The 25,880-nt window shown below is 42.1% G+C and overlaps 1 protein-coding gene across 1 annotated transcript; it reads left to right on the plus strand.

The window, feature by feature from the left end:
• The first annotated feature begins 515 nt into the window (after window positions 1–515).
• On the plus strand, window positions 516–19,918 carry UBE2N (ubiquitin conjugating enzyme E2 N). Its single transcript, XM_058023102.1, has 4 exons — window positions 516–612; window positions 18,002–18,248; window positions 18,428–18,568; window positions 19,234–19,918. Exons 1-4 carry the CDS (start codon window positions 583–585, stop codon window positions 19,272–19,274), a joined length of 459 nt encoding a protein of 152 aa, XP_057879085.1. The 5' UTR covers window positions 516–582; the 3' UTR covers window positions 19,275–19,918.
• The last annotated feature ends 5,962 nt before the right edge of the window (window positions 19,919–25,880 follow it).

The raw sequence follows: 25,880 nt of genomic DNA on the forward strand, positions 1-25,880 counted from the left end.
CAACCTCCCCGGGCAGCCTGTTCCAGTGCTCTGCCACCCTCCACCTCAAGTTCTTCCTCATGTTGAGATAGAACTTCTCATGTTTTATTTTATGGCCATTGCTCTTTGTCCAGTTGCTGGGCACCACTGAAAAGTCTGCCTCTATTCTCTTAAAACCCACCCTTGAAATATTTTTATGTATTGATGAGATCCCTTCTCAGGCTTTTCCTCTCTAGACTGAACAGGCCCAGCTCCCTCAGTCTCTCCTCGTTAGAGATGTGCCAGAGCCCTCATTGCCTTTGTGGCCCTTTGCTGGACTCTATCAGGATCGCCTTGTCCTTTAGGTGCTGGTGTTCTAAGCTACCCTTGCGGCAGCTAACAGTCAGGGCCGGCAGCCGTTTGGCGCTGACAGAGCACACACAGCTCCCGACGCCGGCTCCATTGTGCCGCGCCGGGCGCTGACCCCGCGCGCCGATCCCTTTATCCTACATTTCCCGGCGTCACGCGCGCAGGGCGGTGCCGCAGGAAGCGCGGCGCGGGTCTTTCCGGCCGTGCGCGCGCCCCGAGCGGAGGCGCGCCCCGAGCCTGCACCGACGAGACAAGATGGCCGGGCTGCCCCGCAGGATCATCAAGGTACGGCCGCGCGCCCGGCCCGCCGCGCGCCGCTCCGCCATGCCCCGCCGGGAGCGCCGGGCGCGCCGGGCCGGGCTCCCGCGCTCGGGGCAGCGCTGCGCCGCGCCGGCCGCCGCTTCCGGTGCCCGGGAGTAGGGCCGCGCTAGGGCAGGGCCGCCTCCCCGGCCTTCTCCCGCCCCTGCCGGGCGAGGGGCGCCTCGCTGCCGCCCCGCCCGCGCCCCCGCCGCTTCCCCCCGCCGCCGCGGGGGCCCCCCGCCCGCTGTGTCGGCGTGCGCGGGCGGCGGGAGCGGCTGGGCCCTCCCGGCGGGCGCGGGCCCGCGCCCTTTGCGGCGACTGCCCGGGCGGCGGCGGCGCCCCTCGGCCCCCGGTGCTGCCGGGCGCTGGTATCTGTGCACCCCCGGGGTCCGGAGCTCGAAAGACACCCGGCACACCCCCCTCCATTCTGCCCGCCCTGCGGCTCCTCACCGGGGGCTTCCGCCAGCCCCCGGCTTCCCCGCGCGGCTCTCGGCGTGCTTGGGCCGGGGGAGGGCGGCGGTGGCGCCGTGCGCGGTTTCCTCTTGTGCAGTGAGGGACAAGGCACGGCGAGCAGTGAGCCTGGGCCGCAGGGACACCGGCACCGGTGGTACACGCTGGGACAGCCTGGTTACTGCTGCATTTGCTCGGAGCTGTCGGCCCTTACCCATTAACGTGCCGTGCTGGCCGTTCGGTATCATGTTTCCACTTTGATTTGCCCAGCTTTGCAAGGGTTCTTAACTTTGGGGTACTTTCAGCAGATCCTGCGAATTCAGTTCCAGCTTAAGGCATAAGTAATTTTTGGTCACTTACTGGAGATACAGGTAACTGTCTTGCAAGCTATGAAAACATAGCTCGCTCCTGTAGCTCGCGTGGGTGCTCCTGCTGTGCTGCTGTCTCCTACTCAATTTGTAATGGTGCGAAAGGAAGCCCTCGAATGGGTGATCATTCTCTTTACAAAAGTTATTAGACGATTCCAGTGAGGTTTGTTAGCCCTCACAGGAAATGACAGCAATCGTAACTTGTTACTGTGAGTGGATGTTAGTTTTTAACACTGTGGAGCTCTCTCGGTTGGTAACCATTGTAAATAAATGAATTTATTAAGTGTTCAATAGTGGATAAAAAAATACAGTTATTTCATCTAAAAGTCAAGTTATCAAGTAACTGATAGAGACGATGAGGTAAAATAAGGCAGAGGTAGCATTTATCTTCTGTGAAGCAGAGCTAAACTACGATTAGTGCTCAGAATTGTAAGCAGTAAAATTAAAGAAGGCAAATCTTACAGATTTTGACGCCTAGCCAGCTGCCTGAGTGCACAGCATGCTAATCTGAATGTATTTCAGGTGTGATAGGGAGCAGTGATTCATAATACAGTGGAACTGGTGTTTATCGCAGGGTTGCAGTACGAGCTCAGTCATGAGGCTGGTGTCTGCGTTAAATTTTCATTGCTCTTGACACCTCCCCAGAATACAATCGAGAAGTGCACCTACTTTTGCTAGAGCGTAAATTTTTTTTCTTGGTACTTTTGCTTTCTTATGCTTTTCTAGAAAAAAACGCTGGCACAATTTACACAACTCACTTCAAAGATGTGTGGTGATATGGGACTGTTTCTTTTCCTCTTGAAGAAGAAAGATGAAGGGCTAAAAAGAGTCCTAGAAAGTCCAGATTTTCTATGAAGGATCCCCCTTAGACATATGATGGGTTGGGTATTTCCATTTTCATTGGAGTTGTCTGCAGCCAGCCTAGAGTTATTAAATCTTGGCTTGGTTGTGTTAGATGATCAGCTCTTCAGCTCCTGTGCTGTGCGTGCCTTAGGTTGCCACATGTGCCTATGATCTAGGACTTGAGTCTGACTAGTTACTACAGCCTCAAAAATGTGCAAAGTCATATCTTGAAATATCACAGCTGCAGAGGTGCAGTCCCAGAAATATGCCTGCTAAAATCTTCAGGAGTCTTCAGTGAGGATTGTCATGCCAATTTTGACTTTAATGTTAAATTTCCTATTCTGGATGCCTTAGAGGGAGAGGAGGGAGTGAACTCAGTTGCTAGTGAGTATTTGAAAGATCAGGAAAAGAAATGGAAGAGAGAGATAGGAAATAGCTGAGTAAGGGTAAAATCACTCCAGTAAAGAAAATTAAATCTTCATGCTACGTGCAGTAGTAAATTTAATGATAATGAAATGGCGCAGATACTTTTAGGAAAAGACCTTTCTCCCTTTTTGCCACATGCCCCCTTTGTGTTGTCATCCAGGAGAGACCATGGATGGCTGCTTGGGGCTAGGAGAGTGTATTTGGACTGTAATGAAGGCCTGAGCCTGGCTGGCCGCTCCAGAAGCAGTTGGCATTCCCTGTCTTGAGCGACTGCTGGCAGATGGCCGGGCTCAGGTTGACTTGCAGTCCTGTGCTCCTCAGCCTGCGCCTCTGCTCTGCGCAGGCTGTCCTCCAGCCCAGGAGGAGAGCAGGAGCTTTCCTTGCAGTGGCAAGAGCTCTGTTTATGTTTCCAATACTTTCTTCAAAGTCAATGAAAAGGTGACAGTAGGGGTGTTGTAAAGCAGTTGTTGCAGAACATACAGAATTATTCCCAATTTGCTGTCCTCAGATTACTTAGAAATGGACTTTAATAAAGCATGTGTGGGAATGGTCTGTAAGTTCAAAAGATTACTTGCTTTAGAGTTATGACTGTTAGCATGTTACAAATGGTGAGTAGAAGACATTGATGTAGTTTTGAATCTTTGAAGATGTAATCAGAATTGGAAAACCTTGTGTCTTGTGAATAGAGAAGAGGTATTTTTGTTTTCTTCAGTAGTTCAGCACCGAGGGTCCTATGAGAATCATCTTGACCAAAAAAAACTATTAATGTAAGATAAAATTAAAATGTGTTATTGGCACATGTAACAGATGTGTGGTTTTTATGCTGTAAACTTCTTTCCAAAAAGTGACTATTTCCAGTATTAAAAGGTGAGCCTTTGCAACAGACAATAAATAAGCCCAGTGACTTTTACTTTCAAGCACTTATTACATTGATTCTTTTCCTATGTTGCAAAGTCACGTACCTCCAGTCGAGTAAGGAATTGAATTGCATCTGAATTTTTTTCTTGGCTGACATTCAATCCACCTCATTGCTGTGTCAAGTGCAGTCAGAGTATGTGAATGGAATGGATAATATTGTCCCATATCATCTTTTAAAGGGCTTTTTTCTCTGCTGTTTTCATTGCTGCAGTGATCTCATCATTCATGATTTGATGCACAGGTCTCTAAGTTGACTGTAGCCAGTTGTTATTAACGCTTCTGTTACAATCACTGCAGCTGCTCCTAGCATGAAGTAACCATCTGAAGCAGTAGCTGAGGCTACTTCAGATTTTTTTTTTTCTGATGAATTTATCAGTGTTAAATTACAGAGGCTTTGATTTCCTCCCCTGCACAATACTGTGGTGTTGTCTGAGATATGCATTCCTTGCTATTTACTGTGTGAAGCTATTTCCATTATCTGCAGTGAACTCCTGCTTGCTGTATTTTTTGAAACTCTGAGAACATTTGGATTGCTAGCTAGAAAATGCTGCTTCGAAATGTAAAATTTCTGGGAGATTTTATGGAGATTCGCTTGGTGTGTGTGATGCTAGGCTCTTAGAGCATTCTATAGTAGAGGCCAGTATAATCAGCCTTATATATTTGAGGTTTTTTTCCTGTATAAATCAGGCATTTAGTCTGCAACTGGAACTTTCTAGAAGTTCTTTAAAAGTGTTACTGGCAGCCAACTTGAAGTTTCTTACTTTTTCTTGAAAGCTTTGGATTTTTGAGGCATGGACTTCTGTCTCCACATGAAAATTTAAGTCACTGCTGCTTTTTGATTTCTGTGACATGTCTGACCACTTTTTTATTTCCTGAATAAAAAAAAAAATAAATAACAAAGATTTGAGGTAAACCTAATACCTTTTTGTGGTGTTTTGTATTTCTTTGGATGGTGGTTAGGCACAGAAAACATTACTTCTGAAGAATGCTGCTCCTTGACATTTATCAGAGAATGTAATGTGTCTTTGCATCTTGTATGCCATTTGAATCTGGTGGATAACTTAAAATTTGATAGAAGAGTGAAAATTTTGGGAATTTTCAGAGGTGTTTTTGTACTCTTTCAAAACCATTTTCTCCCTGCTCCTGCCTCCCCCTGCCCCCAGGTGCAGAAGGATGGTACAGGTGCTGTTTTGCAGCCCTCCCTGAGTCTTCTTGCCAGGTGGGCGGTGTGGTCTGGGCTGGCTGGGATAGTGGGAGGAGCGTGCAGGCAGGTACTGGGAGCTGCAGCTTGGCAGGACAGCTGCTTTGTCAGGCAGGGGAGGGAAGCTGAGAAAAAGGCTCAGGCCCAGAGGATGAGAAAACCTTCCAGTTAGGTCTAGTCTAAAAAGAGAATGTGGTGTCTTAATAACAGATCTTTCAGAGGACACTGGTAACTTTTCACAACCTGTTCCTTAAAGAAGATTTCAGTAGACTCTGTAGAATAAAAACTGAGGAAAACCCCAGCAAATAACCCAGACAGAGGCAATAATCCTGTTTGGACCATCTTGAGCAACTTCAAGGCACAAACCTATAGTAAACCAATGGGTTCTTATTGCTTTACATTTGTATGCAGTTATTTTATACTGTAATATGTCTGTTAATGTTTAGATGGCTTTCAGAGTATCACCAAAATTTGTTTTGTGTAATAGTACAAAACAAAATCACATTTTTAAAGTTACTTATGACTGGTGAATTAATAGTGAAAAGCAAGATGCAAATTTTGCATAGATGGTGTGGTGGATTGACCCTGGCTGGACACCACTCTATCCCTCCCCTCATCTGAGCTGGGGAGAGAAAGTACAACCAAAGGTTCCTGGGTCGGGAGAATCACAGGGAGGGATCACTCACCCATTGCAGTCCTGGGCAGAACAGACTTGACTTGGGGAAATTAATATCATTTATTACCTATCGAAACCTAGTAGATTAATGAGAAATGAAACCCAAATCTTAAAACGGCTTTCCCCCACCTCACCCTTCTTCCTGGGCTCAACTTCATTCCTGATTTTCCTCTCTCCTACCCCTCAGCAGTGCAGGGGAATGGGAAGTGGGGGTTGTGTTGAGTGCATACACGTTTTCACTGATGCTCCATCCTGCTTAGGGGCAGAACTCTCTGTACTCTGCCTGCTCCAGCATGAGGTCCCTCCATGAACTTCTCCAACGTAAGTCCTTTCCACAGGTACAGTCTTTGTGAACTCCTGCATTGTGGGTCCTGTCCACAGGGTGCAGTCCTTCAGGATCAGAGGGCTTCAGTGTGGGTCACAAGTTCACATGGGTCACACCTTGTGCCAGCAAACCTGCTCCAGCATTTCTCTCTCACCACGACCTGCCAGGAGCTTGCTCTGCTGTAGGCTTCCCATGGGGTCCCAGTCTCCTATGGGCACATCCACGTGCTCCAGCACGGGGCCATCCATGGGCTGCAGGGGAGTCTCTGCCCCCATACCTGGAGCACCTCCTCCCTCTCCTTCTGCACTGACCTTGGTTCTGCAGAGTTGTTGTTCTCACATAATCTCTTTTCTTTGTCCTGCTGCCCAGGTTGTGGGGTTTTTTCCCTTTCTTAAATATATTACTACCTCAGAGGTGCTGCCACCATTGCTGATGGGCTCAGCCTTGGCCAGGGGCAGGTCTTGGAGCTGGCTGCTGCTGGCTCTGTTGGGCATGGGGGAAGAAGCTTCTGGCAGCTTCTCACAGAAGCACCTCAGTGGGCCTGTCCCACTAGCAGGCCCTTGCCATGCACACCCAGTATAGACAGCGTTTGGGCAGAAGCTCAGTATGAGTTAGTGTGCATTAACCACACTTTGATTGTTGACTCTGCACTGTATATGAATGCAGGCCTCCCGAGCAAATGTGCTCCATCAGGATAACTGCAGGAGTGGTTTACACTCTTAGCTTAGTGAATTCAGTTCTGCTTTACTTTACAATAGCTGGAGATGCACTGTGAAAAGCTCTGTCTGTGCTATCACATAGATAATCCTTTAGGAATTTGCATAGGATCTCAGATTCACAGTTCCAAAATCCTGTAATCTGCCGTGCCAAACTCGAGAATGAGGTCATTCTCGGGGGAGGTGCTGCTGACCTTAAAATGCCCCTCTCCAGGTTGCTGCTTGGCTACAAGGTCTTCTTCCAAGAGTGGGTAGAGCTTGGCTACAAGGTCTTCTTCCAAGAGTGGGTAGATTCTGGGGATTTTTTCTCTTTTTCTTCTGGGAAGGCACTGTTACTTGGAATACATTTGTGTTCATCTCATTGCAAGTGGTTTTGCAGTGGTTAAAATTGTGTGATGATGGGATTTAGAGAGCCAGAAGCGTGTGAGAGGATTGTGAGCAATCCAGAGTTCATTCACAGTGCTTGCTTAGGAGAGCTGTAGTATCAATTTGTTGGACAACTGTCTGTATGTCAAATACTAGATAATGTTTTCTGAATCTACTGTACCACTGTTTTTTGGTTTGTTTTTTTTTTTTTTTAAAGCTGATGCCTTTGACATGTTGACACTTTGAACATGTTTCCTTGCCTTTTTTTTGGGAGGTGGTGTTGGATACAGTTGGGGCTAGTTTTAGAGTCTGGGAATCTACAGGGTGGTAGAAGCATTAATTACTGTACAAGAGACAGTAGTCAGTAATGAGCCCAGGAAGTGGGGGCGTGTGGAATGCTGACTCTTGGGGATTGTATGGCAGGGGAGAGAATTCATGTGGAGGCTGGCTTTTGTGAACCGAAGTGTAGCCTCCTATTTATGATGTTTGTCCCTTGCTTTGCAGTTTAATGGGCTTTGCTGCTAATTCTTTTTTTCCTTGTCCTAAAAGGTAATGTTATTTTCAGAAGATTTTCTTCAATGAAATTGTTTTACAGTTATATAATTTTAATGTAAACATTCTTAAATCTCCCTGACAATATGACATCTGCTTAGGTAACCAATTTGTTTTCAGTAATGCTGGTTACAGCCGGTTCTTTGCATAGCTGTAGCTAATGAATTGATAGACCCTGGAAGAATTTGTGCCAAAATGTGATGTAATGCAATATTAAGTTTTGAATTAAATCTTTGTAGTTTTCTGAGGCAGCTTTATCCCTATATGTAAAAGACAGTTTTGACTGATAAGTTTCACTTTTTCTTATTGCCTCCCCCTCAAAAATCAAAGCAAAAATATGCATGCTTTTTTACCTTCTTGTGTGCAATTTATCACTCCTCAGTGAAGGAGATCAGTGTGATCTTCCCCTTTATTGCAGTCAAACAGGAAAGATTTGTCATTTGGCAAGTAATTATAACTTGTCACTGTGCCAATATAGTGCTTTAACTAAAGCCTTAAGTCTCTATTTCGTACCCCAAAATGAATCTGGACTGTTGGATGTAGTTGGAAGGTAATGACACTGGTAACTGGCAAGGGTTACCTGTGGTCAAAATGAAAGTATGAAAGAAATGTATTTTCTTACAATAACTCTACTCTGAGTGTGTAGTCTCAGTTGAAATGCTGCAGTTGGTTATTGTACTTCTGTTGTTGGCAGAGAGCTGCACAAAGTGAAGAAGTTACCACTTAGTTGCTTAACCAGAAGTTTGTGAAGTGATCAATCTGGCTCATTCTTGTAGCCGCCTCCCAGTACCCAAAGTAGGCCTACAAAAGAGCTGGAGAAGGACTTTTACAAGGGCATAGAGGGATAGGACAAGGGGAGTGGATTCAAACTGCAAGAGGGCAGGTTCAGATTGGATGTAAGGAAGAAATTCTTTACTGTGAGGGTGGTGAGGCACTGGAACAGGTTGGTCAGTGAAGCTGTGGATGTTCCATCCCTGGAAGTGTTAAAGGCCAGGTTGGATGGGGCTCTGAGCAATCTGACCTAGCGGGAGGTGTCTGCCCATGGCAAGAGAATTGCACTAGGTGGTCTTTAAGGTCCTTTCCAACCCAGGCTGTTCTGTGATTCTCATTCAGATTGAACAGCCTTACTGTATGAACAGATTCAGCTTGGACTGTGCTGGCACAAAAATTTTTGTGCCACTGAGGTGAACTTAGGCTGAGGAACTGATTTGGCTCAGAACTCTGCAGTAAAGGTTATTTCTTAAACCAAATCAGTTCTGTGATCTCATCTGTTATTTGACTTTGCAAACATTTGGGCTGATGAGTGGAGTATATGGAATGATGACTGTTCAAATCAGCACTGCTGCTGACAAATTAAAGCTTCCCATTTGGGCACACTTGCATTTTGTGAGGAAAGGAAATGGTGGAGGTAGTTACAGATGTGAGTGAAGTTAATCAAGAAGAACTGAGAACCATGCTGAAGTGGTGGGTAGAAAAGCAATTTGACTTAATTGTAAGCTCAACAGCCAGTGAAGAATGAAACAAAGGACTTCCACTCTCAATGACTACAAAATAGTGGAACTTAGGTGTAATTAAAAAAAAAAAAAAAACAACAACTCTTTGATTTTTTGCTATTGGTAGCGTCTTTTCATCTGTTTTAGAAATCTTCCTGGAGGATTTGGCAGCAAATGTCTGATCTCCCTTAGGAAGCAAATACTGAAATAACTGATGAGCAATCAGTTAAACTGAAAGATCTCTCTTTTTCCTCATCACATTTTCTCCCCATAAATTGTTATGTGTGATATCCTGCAAGTGATAAGTGTTGATTATTTCAATTGTAGCAGGAAATGGAGCTAGTGGTTTTAATTTTAAGTCTGTCATCTCTTTCTCAAAAATTCTTAATTTTCTATCATCTGTGGAGTAGAAACTGCCTACTGCATTCTCTCTAAAAGTGGTTCTGGATACCACATCTCAAACACAGATTAAAAAGTAATGTGTGGTTTATGGTGCAGTGGGCTGACCTTGGCCAGGTGCTCACCCAGCCACGCTCTCTCCCCACCTCCACCAGGCAGGGGGAAAAAATAAGAAGGAAACAAGACAAAGAGAGATCATTTACTGATAATCATCATGGCAAAACAGGTTCCACTTGGGACGCATTAATTAATTAATTTGCTTCCAGGTAAGATAGAATTGGATGATGAGAAACAAAGACAAAATTAAAACAGCAGCTTTGCCACCCTTTTCCAGTATTCAACTTCAGTCCTTCACTCCTTGCTCCCCAACTTGCCTGTCCCTGATGGATGCAAGGGAGTGGAGAATGGGGGTTTATGGTGAGTCCACAGCAGCTCCTCTCTGCTGTTCCTTCCTCTCCACACTTTTCCTGTGCTCTGGAGTCGTCCACTCCATGGGATACAATGTGGGTGTGTGCTCCACTGTGGTCCTTCATGGGCTGCAAGGGAATCTTTGCACCCGTGCCTGGAGCTTGTCCTTACTGTCCTTCTCTGACCTTCTTGTTCACATTAGCTTTGCACACTTTTTTTTTTTTTACCCCTTGCTGTTCTCTCTGTGTGGTGCTGTTTTCTGTCCTTTCTTAAGTACATTTTCCCAGGTGTGCCACCAGCTTGGCTGATGGATTCACCCATGTCCTTTGGCGTGTTTTTGGAGCTGGCTGTGTCTGGTGAGGTACAGCCCATGGCCTCTCCTCACAGAGGTCACCCCTGGAGCCCCTCTGCTGCCAGCAGCTTGATACATACAGCCTGTACAAGTCCTCAGTTGGTAATGCAGTTGAATTAGATCATACCAAATACAAAAAAAAAAAATGTAAGCTGATGTGGATTTCTTTCAGTTGGGGTGCCTTTTTAATTTTACAAGTAATGCTTCTTTTTCGCCATTTTGGGATTATTCCTACAGTGTTGCATTGCATCCTATTGTTCCCTTTGTAAATGGCCAGGGTTAAAAAAGTTTGGTAGCTGGCTGTTTGGAGACCTTCTCCTGTAGCACCTGTGGAAGAAACTTGTCAAGGGGTGTGCAGATTTTTTTAATTTGTACTGGTGGGAGATGCTTTTATCCACAGCCAGTGCCAGCTGTTCCATGGTTTCTGTTGGAAGTTCCTGTCCTCTGCTGGATGGCAGCAGAGTGTTTATGTTGTCAATCAGATCTTTAATCTAGTTAAGAAGACCTAGCTCACTTTTCCTGAGTTGCATTGGGAATGCTGTCAGGGTGTGCTTTCTCAGTAGATTTGCAGAATGGTAATTTCTGGCAAGTTGGCAGCAATAGACACTCATACTTAAGCTGTAATTCCTGTTGTAGATTAAGTTCACATCCATCATCTGTATTCCCTGATCTGTTCAGAATAAAGAGAGTTAGTTGAACCTACAAGTAAGGGTAGATTCTGCCTACACTTTCTCAGTGTCTGACGTAGATTAGAGGGGACTTGTACCTTGCCTTGGCCTGACAAAGTTGTAGGAGTGTGATACGGAAGGAAAATTGCTTGACTAGTGCTTAGAGAATTGAGCTAGTAAATGTGTTACTGAAAATATGAATAAAGAATCATTCCCCTGAGACTTTGTATAATGATGTGGTATTGTGCCATTTCAGATATTTAATAGCTTTAAGACCTGCAGTGTTTTCTCTTTATGTAAGAGACCTTTAGTAATGTTTTGTGTTTTGAAGTTTCAGAATAGTTTTATCACAGATATGTCAGCCTCTGAATGATAGTATTTCTTTTTAAGGTAGTAGCATAAAGTTGCTAGCCATAAAGATGCTTTTCTGTAGTCTTAGTGTTATTAAAGGTTCTTTGATAACTGTTATAGATATGCAGAGTCTTTGGTGTTTAAGACTTTTATAGATGGGTGAAGACTTTTAATTTAGTAGTTTACCATCTGTTACTGAAATTAGCCTAGTTGGTAGTTAAGCTTCTTCCTTTGGAATGAGGAGGGAAGGCTCTCCATTTCCTTTTTAGGTTGGTTACAGAATAGTAATCTGTTACACTGGTGTCCTGCTGTGGTTACAGTGCAGTCCCAGCTCTCTAAACCAGCCCTTTCAGCAAAAGGAATCTTCTCCCATCCTTCTGAGAGCATGTGTTTGCCCCCTGCTTTTTATTGGCACAGCTGTTTGCATGGAACATCTGGTGCACTGCATCAGGGACTCTTCTCTCTTGAATGACTTTTCCCCTTTCTTTTCTTTTCTTTCAGATTGGGCACTTGCTGTGTTAGACCATGAAGTCAAGAGATAGCTATATAGGCAAAAGTGAAAGTGCATAATAGGCTGAACTGGAAAAGCACCACAAATTTGGTTTTTTCTTTCCTTTCTGCAGTGGCTGATCATTTATCGCCTTAGAATATTCAGACCCTGTAAGGTGGTGTGATTTCTCTGAGCTACCTTTGTTCTAATGGATTTTACAAAGCTCACTAGGTGATTTCACAGCTGGTATCAAAGGATAATGTGGTCCAGAAGACCGTTCTGTAAAATAGTGTGTTCCTTCAATTGTAACACTCACTGAGACCATAGTATTAGTGGACTAATAAGCAGCATGTTTTATTTATTAAAGTAATCTGCATAGCAGTAATATTGACTGTGAAATAAGAAGACTGGAGTATCAGGGAAATGAAATGCAGGTAACTGAATTACTAAGCAAAGCACATTTGTCTAGAGATATGGAGCTTGGATTTCTTCTCTGAGCTAGTTTGTGCTGACTTCACAGGCAAGCTTCTCTTAAATTCTAGTGGCATTCACACAGTAGCTTTAAAGGTCACATATTTTGTGGGTGTTCAATATTGATTTGTTCCTAACTGTTTTAGCCATGTTGCTTGGCAGGCAGTGTAAAATTTGTGGTGGTTAACTATTGCCATAGCACAGGGAACAGAATTGCACTATTTTTCCAAGCAAAAAATAGTTCTCCTTTTTAAAAAGCAATGAAGAAGCTTGTAAAATTGTCTAATGCCATGCCAAAATTTGTTCCTTCAGTACTGTAGTGGTCTCTGTCAGACAGAGAAGCTTTACAGTTCAGCTGCAGTGACTCTGGTAGGTAAGAAATAACCTTTGGGGTTTTTTTGCAATTACTTGCATACGCGAGTCTTCTGATTCTGGTATTTGCTGCTTTTTTATTTTGGCACTATCTATTTGTAGTTATTTTTTTGGTCCTGCCTTAGTCTGTTGATAGCAAGCAAGACTTGTGAAGTAGCTTTTTGTTTTTCAAGAGTAGCACACAGAAATCTTTTTAGTTGTTTTGACTAAGGCCTTGACAGCTTGAGGCTTTTGTAAACACTTCTACAAGGCTGAAAGTGATTGAAATAGTATATTTGTAATGGATTCCTCCTTTGTATGCTTGCTCATACCTCCATGTTCATTAGCAGTTGATTTTCCTGTATGTCTGTATGGAAGCATCTTCTAGGCTGTTGCCTTTACTTCCTTAAAGAAGTGCTCTGTTTTACTCTGTATGTGTGAACAAGGAGAATCCTGGTGGTTATGTCTGCTTTTCAGTAACATTTTTCCCCCTTTGACTCAAAGCAGAATAACCAAGCAGTAGCTGAAAGAATGAATGAAACCAGCTCTCCTGCAGATCCATCTCTCCTCATTGTGTGGCTTCTCTTAGTCTTGGCAAGCTCAAAAGCCCTCACCCCTGCCTCCTGCTCTGCTGGTCTCTTCTAAAGATCAAATGCTCTCCCTTCCTGCAGCTTCCTATCCTTACATGTTACTGTAAAAACAGGTTGAGGGTTTCTTCCCCCTCAGGTATAATTAGTTTTCAATTTAATGTCTTCATAGAAGAATAGCTGTGCAGAATGTCAGCTACACCATCTGTGCCATCAGTATCATCTGTCACTCTGCTTCAGGCCACCTGTGTTAATAAGGAAAGCTTTGCTTTTGCTTGTCAAAACACCTTCAACACTTCTGTGTTTTCTAACCACTTAATTAAAAATAAAAAAGGGAAGGCATAAAAAGGGGGGAGGCATAACCAGTTGTGGTTGTCAGATGTGGTTTTTTTCAAGTATGGACTGGCATGTATCTTTTTGGGTTTATTAATTTATTTTAGTCAATAGAAATTGTTACATTACTTGGAATTGGAAAAAGTGGAGTAAATACAGGAGTGAGAAGAAGTGTCAATCTAAAAACATTGCAGAGTATGACAGATAATTGCTTATGACAGCACGGGAAACTTCACTGAAGGCTCTAGAGCTTTCAAAATATGTGCTGAAATATCTTCTGTGAAACTTCAGAATGCTAAAGGAGAGCTAATAAAAACCACTACATAATACAATTTGGGAACTCGATGGGAGTTTGTATTCTTGTTGGAGACAAAATTAACTGTTCTGTTGTAAAAACATTTTTTGTGAGCAGCAGAACTGCAAAACCCAGTTTTCTCTGAATTTATTATTTGTCCTTTTTAGCATGTTTGTGTGTTTCAGCTCTTTTTATCCTTATTGTCAGAGATTTTTGCTGGGCAAGGGTTGTACTTGGTTGGAATAAATTGGCCAAACAGCAGTGGTAGTGCTGGAGCTGTTCATGTCTTCCTCTCCAGTAGCACTGAGCTTGGTTATCCTTAGCCATTGACAGCTTACAAAACATACAGAACAGTTGAAATTGGACAAAGGGTCTAAAGGCAGTTTTGGGGGAAAAAGAGGAAGTAACAGAGTGCATAAAACTCACTTCCTCAGTTAAAAAAGTGTAAGAAAAGAAAGTCTAACTAAAAAAACGTGGGAAGTCAAGTATTGCATGTGTTCAATCATACTGATGAGTTAATAAAGGTGGTAAATTAAAAGTTTCATTAAAAGAAATTAAGCATTTATTTATTTATTTAAAAGTGTTTGGGATACTTATTTCATTGGGTAGCCGTCCTCTGGGAATTAGAGAATAAGATCAATGTGTAGTTCAACATTTCCTTGTTTTGTGCACCTCTCCTCATTCTCTTGTGGGTGATGTACAGGGTGGTAGGTGGTTATTTTTTGCAGTTGCCTTTTTTTTTTTGTATTTCTTTTTGTTTTGTTTATTTAGGGTTTTTAATTGGTAATGTACACTTAAAAGAATTAAAATGTATAAACAGGTCAGCTTCCTGACCTGTTTATATGTTGTGACCAGGTGCATGACATTGCCTGTATACTCACAATTTTTTCTCAAATATGACTTATTTTTGCAAGTTTTATGGCAACTCAAATTTCTTTTAGTATCAGCATGTCTGCAACTGTCTTCTTACCCTAAAATGTGGAAATTGAGTCCCTGTAATTACTTTAGAATTGGGCCTAGTTGTATATTTAAGCATTTTATATGCTTAGACCTTACAATGTAACTTTTTGATTAATTTCTCCCTTTTTGTTCCTTTTCCATGATGTCCCCCCAAATATAGTTAAGATATTATTGTTAATGTCTTCATAATTGCAGGACAAACCCCTTATTTATTGTCAGAATTTAGGAAGTATTGATATATTTAAGTACAAACATTGCACATTTTCTCAATAAACAGCATTTTTGCTATGCTCATTGCAGTCTACAAGCTTATCTGTGTTATACAGCTCTAAAAAGCTGTTTTCTGAAGCTTGTGCACAAAAAGTGTTTTCTGAAGCTTTTGCACAAAGGCAGTGATGTGTTCATGGGATCATGGCCTTTCATTTTGAGTGTTTTGGAGAAGTTTAACCTGGTGCTTGCTCTCTGCTGCAGCGGAGCCTGGCAGGTGTGAAAGATGAGTGTCAGCCAGCTCCCTCACAGGCGTTCCTCCTCATTTGTGTTTGGAAACAGCTTCAGTGACACTGATAGTGATGGAGCTCTGTGTGCAGTGCAGGAAGCAAGGTGTGCTCTTTGGAATGTTCATCTAATATTAATGTTCCCCTGTGGGCTCAGAGGAGGCTCAGTACTCAGTGGCTGCATGCAGCGCAAACACTCTTTTTGGCAAGCCCTTTTTCTGGGGTGTTTATAGCGAGGTGACCACAGTCACAGAATGTGGAGGCACGAAGGGCTTTCTGAGCAGGGTGACATGGGTGCATTACGGGGTGCCTGCACTGAAGGAATTGTTTTTCTCATCTCTGGGCTCTCCCAGTGTTTACTGACAAGTGGTTTTTAGTGGCAGAACGTGCAGCTCGCAGCCAGGACTGCTCCCTCGGATCTGCTGGCAGGTGGAAGTGCTGATGCTGCTGCCAGAGAGCTGCTGGTTCTGGGCTGTTTTAAGCCAGGATTGGCTCCCCAGTGTAGTTACAGTCAGCATCCTGGCATAACTAGGGATGCAGTCTGGGGACTGGGGTCACTGAGGGGGAGCTGGGGACTGCTGAGATCAGCCCAGCTATTAAAATGTGTTATCCTTAATATTAAAAAATAGTCTTTGAGCGTGCCCATCAGAACCAAAGCCACAGTTTCCTTACGAGCACATCTCTGGCAAAGTCCAACTGTGAAAAAGTTTAAAAATTGGTCTTTCCTGTAAGTTACTCATTTTTAGGTTTTCAGTTGGCTCACATTAGTTTATTGTAGCATAAGACACTTTCCTATGCCAGAGCTGTCCAACAGTATATGGTCTTTCACAGGCAGAAACCCAAACTGTCCCATTTACCTGAGGCAGCACTCATACTGACAGCCTGCTGAAACAAACTGAAAATGGTTTATGCATTTCAGGGGTTATCTGTAGTTTCTTACTGACTTTTCATACCATCGGATGTAAACTATCAGAATTTGTTATGACTGCTTTTCTACACAATTAGGGTACAAGTAAATAGCCAGCAGAATACAAATGAGTAAGTTATAAAGTTATGCTTATAATATGAATATACTCACAGAAGTAAATGTAGACAGTTCTAAGAGGCTTGGATGGCCTTCCAGTGAGGTGTGTAAGTGGCATCTAATGTCTATGCAGATAAGTAGACAATATGTAGTTGCAACAAGGAAGCGCACCAGTTATATTCAGATAAGTAGACAATATGTAGCTGAAACAAGGAAGCACACCAGTTATATTTAGTTTAGTTTGCAAATATACATAGTAATAAATTTTATATTACAATTTGTAGGACCTTGAGAATTCAGAGATGAATAATTAGATTTTGGAATTAATTACCATGACTTTACTTCTTTAAGTATTGATCAGTTTTTGTAAAATAAGTTGTTATTTAACTGCATCAGGACAGCCATATCACTTCATGCTGTGTACACTTATTTCTGCAAGAGTAATGCAGCAGTGCAGCTAGGTTTGAAGAATTTATTTAGCTAAGTAGAGGTAATCTGTGTGCTTTGTGTTTGTATGGAGACTTACTGTATTGGAGAGAGGCTGACTATGAGGGTGTGCATACTGACAGGACAAGAGAAATGGCTCCAAACTGAGAGTGGGTTTAGATATGATGTTAAGAAGAAATTCTTTACTGTGGGGGTGGTGAGGTAGTGGAACAGGTTGTGCAGAGAAATTGTGCATCTTTGGAAGTGCTGTTGTAGACATGTGAATAAATATGCTATAAAATTGAAATAATGAAATAACGTTACACCTACAAGTTGAAATCTTCTGTCAGTAGAAACAGGATGATTTTTCTTTGTGAAAGCCAACACAGAAAGGTGGTGAAAAAATTAAGTGTACACAGTAAAAGCACTCTTAGAAGGAAAGAGGAAATGGGACTAAAACTGTGAGGAAATGAGGCGTTAGCAGGAGTTTTTTGTCCCTGCCTAGTGTCCTTTTACCCATTTTGGCCATGGGGTCTTTTTTTTATAAGAGCTGGAATGGTGCCCATAAGACTTGTGAAGGCAGGCAGCAGAGGAAAGGAGGATGTACCTGCCTTGGTGTGTCTGCTCAGTGCATTAGCAGGGTGGGCAGCTCTTAGCTGTGCTCACAGCTTGGTGCCTGTGGTGGGATTTGCACAAGAATGGAGCAACAAAGAAACCAGGTCCCTGCAGGAGACTGGCCTTCCCTTATTTTGCTGTTTACAGAACATCTTGACTGTCTTCTGCTGTCTGTTATGGTGACTTTAAACATGGGTATATGTAGGCTGAACGTGCTCACACCAAAGCTATTTATGCACCTATATGTCTAAATATATAAAACATCCTTAAAATATACCTTTAGTGTTGCAGAAGAGTAGCACTTTAAATTCTTCAAAGTTGGATCTGATTCCAGTACAAATGTTCAGCTTAATGAACCAGTCCACTCTTGTTAAGAATAAGCCTTGAACTCTTTCTGTGGGTGATTAATCCCTTTGGCTTTTCACTTATGGGAGTTTTTATTTAAGGTAGAATGGGAAATGCTTTTGGTGTTTTAATTGTGGTATTCTTTAAAGTGCTTTTAAGTATATTGAGGAAAAACACAGCAGCTTGGCAATAGTTCAATCAAAAGTTAAGAAAATCGAGGCAGCTGAGTTATCTATTACTGTGTGTTACAGAAACACAGCAGGTGAGGATTTGAGAGGAGATGGGTATCAGTTTACCCCTGCCTCATCTCCTTTCTGCAGATGTTCTTTGACTTTGAGGAATGTAACACAGTTTCTGTGAATATAGGCTAAATGAATGCTTGTTGCTTTTAAAATGGTTTGTATGGGTCTTATGGTTTCTATGTTTATTTTAAATTGGTTTTATTTGTTTCATTTTCTCCTTTTCTTGTAGGAAACCCAGCGCTTGCTGGCAGAGCCAGTACCTGGGATAAAAGCAGAGCCAGATGAAAGCAACGCACGCTATTTTCATGTGGTCATTGCAGGTCCACAGGATTCCCCCTTTGAGGGTGGGACATTTAAACTTGAACTATTCCTTCCAGAAGAATATCCAATGGCAGCTCCTAAAGTACGTTTCATGACCAAAATTTACCATCCTAATGTAGACAAGCTGGGAAGAATATGTTTAGATATTTTGAAAGGTAAGTGGTACTATGTTTTCTTTCTTCTTACCATATTAAATACAGATGTTTGTAAGTTGACCCTAAAAAGAGTTTTCTTGTGTTTAAAGAATATCTTGCTTCTTTAATCTGGAAAAACTTGCTATTTCTGTAGACTGTGGTGAATATGGTGTTTCATAGTGCTATAAATGTTTCTTCAGATAAATGGTCCCCAGCTTTGCAGATTCGTACAGTTCTGCTATCAATCCAGGCTTTGTTAAGTGCTCCCAATCCAGATGATCCACTAGCAAATGATGTAGCTGAGCAATGGAAGACCAATGAAGCCCAAGCCATAGAAACAGGTGATGTATCTTCTAACTTTTTTTTTCTCTAGGTTTAGGAATGGCTTACTCTCTAGATTTTTTTTCTCTAGGTTTAGCAATGGTGTGTAAAGCCTGACCTCTAGTTTTATGTCTGCAACTTGAAGAAACAAAACATTACTACATACAGTCATAGTCCAGGTGCCCTGAATGTGCCTGCAGTGGTCTATTTTTAAGTTCTGCAGGGCCTGATAGAAGAAGCTGTCTAGATCTGTTTGATCTTGGATTTTGATGGTCCTAATATGCTAGTCTGTCTAATGGTCCTAATTTGGTAGTCTGTCTAATTTGGAGTTCTGGTAAAATGAAGGAGCATTCTACTGCTTGTCCTCTATGGCTTAAGGAATGGATTAACAGGTTCTGGAAAGCACATCTCTGATATTGCATCTGTTGCAGGCTATAGTGGAATGCAAGAGTTGCTATGTTATGCCTCTTCACTTTTGAATCCACTACTGTCAGACTGCTTCTATAATACATAAAAGTTGACAGCTGCTGGAATTCAAAATTGCACTTAAAAATCTCAGAACTGATACATTTTGTGTGCTTGCAGCAGTGTTGTAAAAGAGATCTTTAAGAATATGAATTTAAAATTACTTTAATCAAGCCTGAAAACTGCATCTTTTCTTAAATGTGTTTCTTTTTCTTTCCAGCCAGAGCATGGACTAGGCTATATGCCATGAATAATATTTAAATGCGCTTTGAACATCAAGTGTGCATCACTTCTCCTGTTCTGCCAAGACCTCTTCCTTTTTTTGTTTGCATTTAATGGACACAGTCTTAGAAACATTACAGAATAAAAGCCCAGACATCTTCAGTCCTTTGGTGATTAAATGCACATTAGCAAATCTGTGTCTTGTCCTAATTCACTATTGTACCGCATGAGCAGAGGCTAGAAGTATCATCTGGATTGTTGTGAAATTGTTTGAAAGCAGCAGCACATCTCTGCTTTTAATCATTTTTCCCGTCATGGTTTAAGTATAAGCACTGTGAATGAAGGTAGGCAGGGTTAGCTGCGGGGCTTTTTGTTTTAATTCTGTGGGCTCCTCCTCCCTTTTTATGGTGATGCTAATTGCATTGGTAAAAGCAGCTAACCAGTTATATTTTAGAATATACCCTCTAGCCCAGTCTAACTTAGACGCTGTAGATGGACAAGCTTCATTGTTTGAACAAAAAACGGGAACATTAAACATCCATCACCTTCACTAATACTATAGTGATTCTGCTGTCAAGTGTAGAAAAATCCCTCCAAGAAAAAGCTTGTGACCATTTTGTATGGCTTGTCTGGAAAATCTCCTGTAAATCTTATGTTTTAGTAAAATATTTTTTGTTATTCTACTTTGCCTTTGTATAGTTTATTTTGCTGTGTTTTCATTTCTCTGTGACAATCATATTTAAAAAAATTGAGTCCAGAATTGACAATTTTTCTTCACCAATCTGACAGATTTAACAGTAAAGAAGAGGAATTCACAAGGGATTTTTTGTGGGTTTTTATTTGTTTTTCTTCATCTGTTTCCTGACTTTTTCATTAGTGTGTGTTATGTGGGTGACCTTACATGGCCAATTTAATATGAAATTGCATTTGGAGTGACTTTTAGAAACAAGTCTTGGATGGAGCAGTTGTAACCTTAATTTTAGCAATGCGTCGATGTGTGTTTTCATGGACATAACCCGAATGAAGTAGGAGGTGGAGAGCAAACAGCAGCACTAATTATGAGAATCTGCATAGCAGCACGGTTTTCTAACTTCTTTAATTCCTGCTCTCTATTAACTTGAAATTCCAGTGGGTAGAACCACTGTTAGAGCCAGCTTATGCAGTGACTGATGTCTGCTTAGCCCCTTACAGCTAGCAACTCATACCACTGGTTTTTCTCTACAAGCCTTATTAAGCTACTTGCTTGAGCAACTGGTCAGCTTAGATAGCAACAAAGCTTCTTTATTGGAGGGAAGGAAAGTGATGAAAAAATTCCTTCTTGTCCTTGTTTTTTGTGTATGCATCCTGTCGAGAAGTGCAGTATCTCTTCTGGGAACCCATCTAATTGCTTCCCTTCATTTCTTGTATCTTTGTTCTCTTCTTTTCCCCAAGCCCTCTCCCTCACAAAACCAACCAACCAAGCAACAAAAAAGCTTGAAAGCTTTTGGCAAGGCCAACCTGAAATGCATAAATGACAGCCTGTAGTGGTTGCAGTAAAGGGAGTATTTTGTCATGCAATCCAGGGGCATGATTATGTAGTCTGTTGGTATTCTCCCTTTTTCACCTCTTCTTCCTCTAGTATCATCTGAAATTTCTATAGAATGTGGTGTATTTATTGTGCTCTTATGTAAGATGAAGCATATCTATTAAAACTATGTTTTCCAGCAGAGAGTGCTTTCAGTTGTTAGTAACTGCTAATGTCCCTCGAAGTTCTCTCCAACATGGTTGAAGAATGGTTCAGAATTCAATTTTTTCACCAAACTGAGTCATAAAAAAAACTGTTTTAAAAGTACTTTCTGTGTTGAATGTAAGCCAGAGTTGGTCCAGGGCTTGTAGCATGTTCTTCAGAGTGGGTAAGCACCATTAACCCTCTCTTCTTACAAATGTCTGTTTGGGGCTGGCTGGGCTGTGTCCTGGATCTGCTGCTAGCATAGATAACTTCTGTGGCAGGCAGCTGAGAATAAGTCAGCTGTGCTGTAGACTCTGGATTCACTTCACCTACCTCTTAATGCTTTATCTTATACTACATATGCAGCTTTCCTCAGCTCTATCTCTAGTCTAAGGGCTGGTGGCACCCCCAGAGGATAGTCAGACCCACCTAAGCATCCTCTTTGAGAGTGGCTTTCCCTCCCTTCAGCAGAGAAACAAGACCTGAGCTGGCACTTAAAACAGTTTCATTTTCATAGGCAGAATGAATCCAGACCCAGATAATGTATATTAAATAATACTTACTTTACTTTTAAACCTCTAAGAGCCCTGTATAGAGTCAAGCTGGGAATGATCTGGCTTGTGTCAAGGAATGTGTGACAGGCTAAGTTCTTTGAAGCCAGTAAGATAAAAGCTTTTCCTCAGCAACTGGGAATATACACCTGCTTAACTATGTGAAACTCGGTTATCTCTCTTCCACCTACCATTGCAGCTGATAAGCAAATGCAGCTGTCTTTTAGGGAATGTTAGTTTTATCTCCATTTTTAGTATGTGTCTAATGAATCAATTTACAGCAACTTCAAAATAAATGGGTTTCCTCTACCATTATTGGTGCTATGTGTCAAATGTCCTAAAATCCTGAGCAAGAGTGATGACATTGCATTTTATGTGTCAGTGTTTGGGTAGTAACTGTGCAGCTGTTGAGCCTGGGTTATCCTGTGGGCTCTATAACCACACATGCAAAATACTTTTGCAGTAGTTTCCTGTAGATCAAGAGGAAGACTTTTGGTTTTGCATAAATATTCAGTGGTGGTCTCTTCACATGTAGCCATGTTCTGTCATGGGTATGAAGTATATGATTATTGGGAACTGATGGAACAGGTGTTTTGTATCTTAGCTGACTTTAGTCTAAACCAAGTGAAACATTGCTTTGATAGCTTTCAAGTAATTGTATTTCTAACACATTGAGACTATTGTGGACCATCTTAATGGACTAGTGACATCAAAAATTGTGACATCTCTATTTATATACATTTCTTCTTGGGTTGGGTTTTTTGTTTTTTGGGGTTTTTTTTTGAAGGTTAAAGTAAAATGTCTGGTAGGTTTTGTCAATAACATGTCTTGACTGTAATGTGATATGACACTGAAATAAAAGGAAGAGTGATTATTCATTACTTAGGCACTGAGCTTCATTTAACTGCAGTGGGCTGCCATCAGTGTTCAACAAGTTTCCTAAGAGTACTTAACATCTGGTAAAATAAGAAAGATAACCTTTAACTACTCTTACAACTTTTCAATTGCTTGTGGCTTCCCCTCACATTGTAGAGAGAAGAGCAGCACTTCTGTCCTAGAAATCCTCAGAGGAGACTGCTCTGGTACACAGCCCAGAGGATGTGTTGAGTCCCTCCACTGCTTCCCCACCTTTTTTGTTTGTTTGATTTTGTTTTGTTTAGGAGTATGTGGGGTCTTTTGTTGTTTTTTGGGGTTTTGACTGCTTGTTCAAATCTGTCTGGTTTAGTGCAAGGCTTTCCTACTTACTTGCAAGTTTGGACAGTTTCTAGTGCTATCAAATTGATAAATGTATTGAGCTTTGCTGAACTGTGTTGCATTATGAGCATGGCTGCGTTGCATTATTAACAAGGTTAATTATCACATGCCTGCTGGAGTGGAGTTTGTACAGTTTATTGCAGCCTTTTCCGTGGAAGTGTGCAGGATGCTTTTAAAGCAAATATTTAATTATGTTGCACTGAAGTGCATTAGAAAAGAGGCATCAAGCAGCATGACTGCCTTATCTGTGGTGTTTGCTTTCATGAACTCCCCTCAACTCTTAGATAAGGGTTAGGTGAGCAAGTAGAGTACACCTGGGGAAAGGCTGCTCCAGTGAAGTGCTCAGGGGAACTACCCACTGGGTTAGGGAAGGGAATTGTCCCCCAAGAGGACACACCTGGGTAGCTCAGTTAGTTGCTGCAGAGCTGTCACTCTTGGTCAGCTCATCACTGAGACCGAGTGCTCTACCTGGAGGAGAATTCTTGAGCACTGGCAGGTAGAAACCACAGGTACTTCCACACTGCATGTTAAGAGATGGATGCAAGTGTGACATGTAACAGAAGCATTTTTATTAGTTCATGTTTTAGGAAGGTAAATACAAATTATTTCACATAAAATCATCTCTGACTGAAGTACTTGTGCAAGGTTGCTCCAGATACTTGTGTAAGCTGGGTTCTTGCCTTTAGAGCTAGAGTGAAGGAGTATTTTTGGTTCAGGCCTAATTTGAACCTTCCTACCTAAGCTGCCTACTAAGGCTTGAAAGGTCATTTGTAAATCAGAAACATTCCATGTGTGATGTTCAGTTGTTGCTTGCTGTAGTGGGTGTGCTTGTCTCAGCCTGAATACCTGCTGTCATTTTCCCATCAGCTACTCATGAGTCATACAATGTTCTTCCAGGTAAATCTGAAGGCTTAGGCTGGGTCCTGGTAAATTTATGGAAGAATGTCTGTGGTCCCATGCTCAATTATCAAGGGCAGACTAATCCCACAAGACACAATAAGGTGATTCTAATGGTGTTTTTTCTTCCTTCAGTTGCTGTGGATGTTCGTCCAACTTATTCAAAGACAGGTTGCATTAGTGTCCCAGCCAGAAAGCAGGAAAGGAAATATTTAGGAGAGTGAAGCAGTTGAATGACAGCAAAAAGGCCCTTAGGACAAGAACCTTGTTACAAAATTTGTCTGGATGTTATGAGCACTAGGCCACAGGTAAGCCAACAGCAGGGTAAGTGCACAAGGTGATGGTCTTTGGCCAGCATCATACATGGCTGTAATGCTTCTTCATACTGCCCATCCATCAGAACTGGTGGTAAAATGAGGGAAAGCTGCTGGGAACCAGTGCTACTACCACTGAGCTGCTGAAAGCAGTGTGGGCTGTGAGGCAAGCAGCAGCTGATCACACAGCAGCCACATTCAGTGGCCTCTTGCCTTCCTAAAATGGCTATTTGAACAGTATTTCATGCTTATTTAAGGAAAGGAAATTGTCTGAGAGCGTTGTTTGGGGTGGTGGTGCATAGCACGTAGCAATCAGACTGTCACAAGCAGAAAATGCCTGTGATTGCTGAGTCTGCAGGTTAAGAGGTGGCACCATTCCTTATGTGGAGCATTGTCCTAATGGGGATGTGGTGCTGTTCATCACTTGAGCCAAGGAGGCAGTGCCTTGCCTAATGCCACAGCAGTACTGAGACCCTAAGAGTATTGAAAGAGGCTAAGTTTAAAAAAACCCTTAACTTTTTCAGTTCAAGATTGAAGATTCTTACAATCTCTCCCAAGTCTTGGGAAAGTCAATCACTCTTGCCTTACTTGCCATGTGTGTGCTTTGTCACACTTCTGCCTTGAGTCTTACATGTCACTGGATGCCTTGGAGATCCAGTGATAGGAGCCAGACAGGACTATGGCACAACTCCTTAAGCTGAAGAGAGAGCTGTGGTAACTTGTGACAAGTCATACTGACAGGGGCAAAGACAGGAGCTGTTCTCCAGCCTACCAGCGTGGAGGAGTGCAGGTTCAAAGAACAAGGTAAGGGGAGGTAGGGCTCCCGCAGCAGGCTGAGCACTGCCACCAGTTTTCAGGTTGGGACAGGCACTGGATATGAGTGCTAAGGGGAGAGGGGAGTGTCATGTCAAGTTAAGGAGAAGAAATGATTCTTTGGAACAAGGAGCTTGGTAAGCTTGAGTGCGGGGACAAGGCAAGAAGTAGGAAACATTAGATGAAACTTAAATGTAGTTTAGATGGGGTTGAAGCCTTTCATACAGTCACTTCTCGTGAAGTATTTGCAATGGAATGACTACATCATCCACAGGACTAATTTAGATTTTATTCTGGTATTTCTCAAATATAAAAAGTCAAAATTCTTACATCAATCTTTAAAGAAAATCCATGCAAGCAGGTCAAAATGTGTACAACTTAATTCCCTTCCCACCCCCCCTCCCTTCCTTTCAGTTTTCACTTCACAAACCATGCTGGTAAGTAAACCAAGTGTCTGCCCCTCATGTTTCTTTTCACAGCACATTGTTAACAGAACAATGCTAGGCTAAGCCAGGGGTGCAGTAAGCACCAAAATAAGATTTTTCACTTGAACAGCCTCTCTGCAATACCTCAGGATTTCTTGTGTTTAAAAGCATGTCCATTTTGCTTAATTCTGTCTCCATGAGATTTTAAACTTTAAGGCTCTTTTTCTTTGATACCACCATAATGTAACTGATGAGAATCTCAAAACCATCAGCCAGGAAAAGCAGCAGTACAAAGGAGACTCCAGCAATTGCAGATGACAACCTGTCTCTTCCCTTTTTCTTCTGGAGAACCAAATTGGATACATTGTACAGAATTTTTTGGTATGAGAGAAATCTCAAATTTGCTTTGTTTGAAATAGGTTTGGCCCATCAAACTAGTGATTCATGTAAAAACAAAATGCTTGTAACATTTAAATTGATTGGTAGTAGAAAAATTATAGCCTTCCTATTCCCATTTTTACAGCTCTTTCTTTCTTGTTGGAGTTCAGTGTCAGATTTCATTAGTACTGAAGCCATACTGCTGTCCCTTTACTGCAGTTGTTCCCTGTAGCAAAACTGAAATGTCTTCAGTTTACGTCTGAAATTCACAAAACATTTCTCTTTGAAAGGGAGTAGAAGTCAAA

This window comes from Melospiza georgiana, chromosome 4, assembly GCF_028018845.1.
Source record: "Melospiza georgiana isolate bMelGeo1 chromosome 4, bMelGeo1.pri, whole genome shotgun sequence".
In the NCBI taxonomy this organism is placed as follows: domain Eukaryota; kingdom Metazoa; phylum Chordata; class Aves; order Passeriformes; family Passerellidae; genus Melospiza; species Melospiza georgiana.

Bases quoted from the DNA above. Each gene is read 5' to 3' on its own strand.
- UBE2N (XM_058023102.1), top strand. From the start codon at position 583: ATGGCCGGGCTGCCCCGCAGGATCATCAAG. The intron at 613-18,001 runs GTACGGCCGCGC...CTTTTCTTGTAG, and splicing joins TGCCCCGCAGGATCATCAAG to GAAACCCAGCGCTTGCTGGC. The intron at 18,569-19,233 runs GTGATGTATCTT...TTTTCTTTCCAG, and splicing joins AGCCCAAGCCATAGAAACAG to CCAGAGCATGGACTAGGCTA.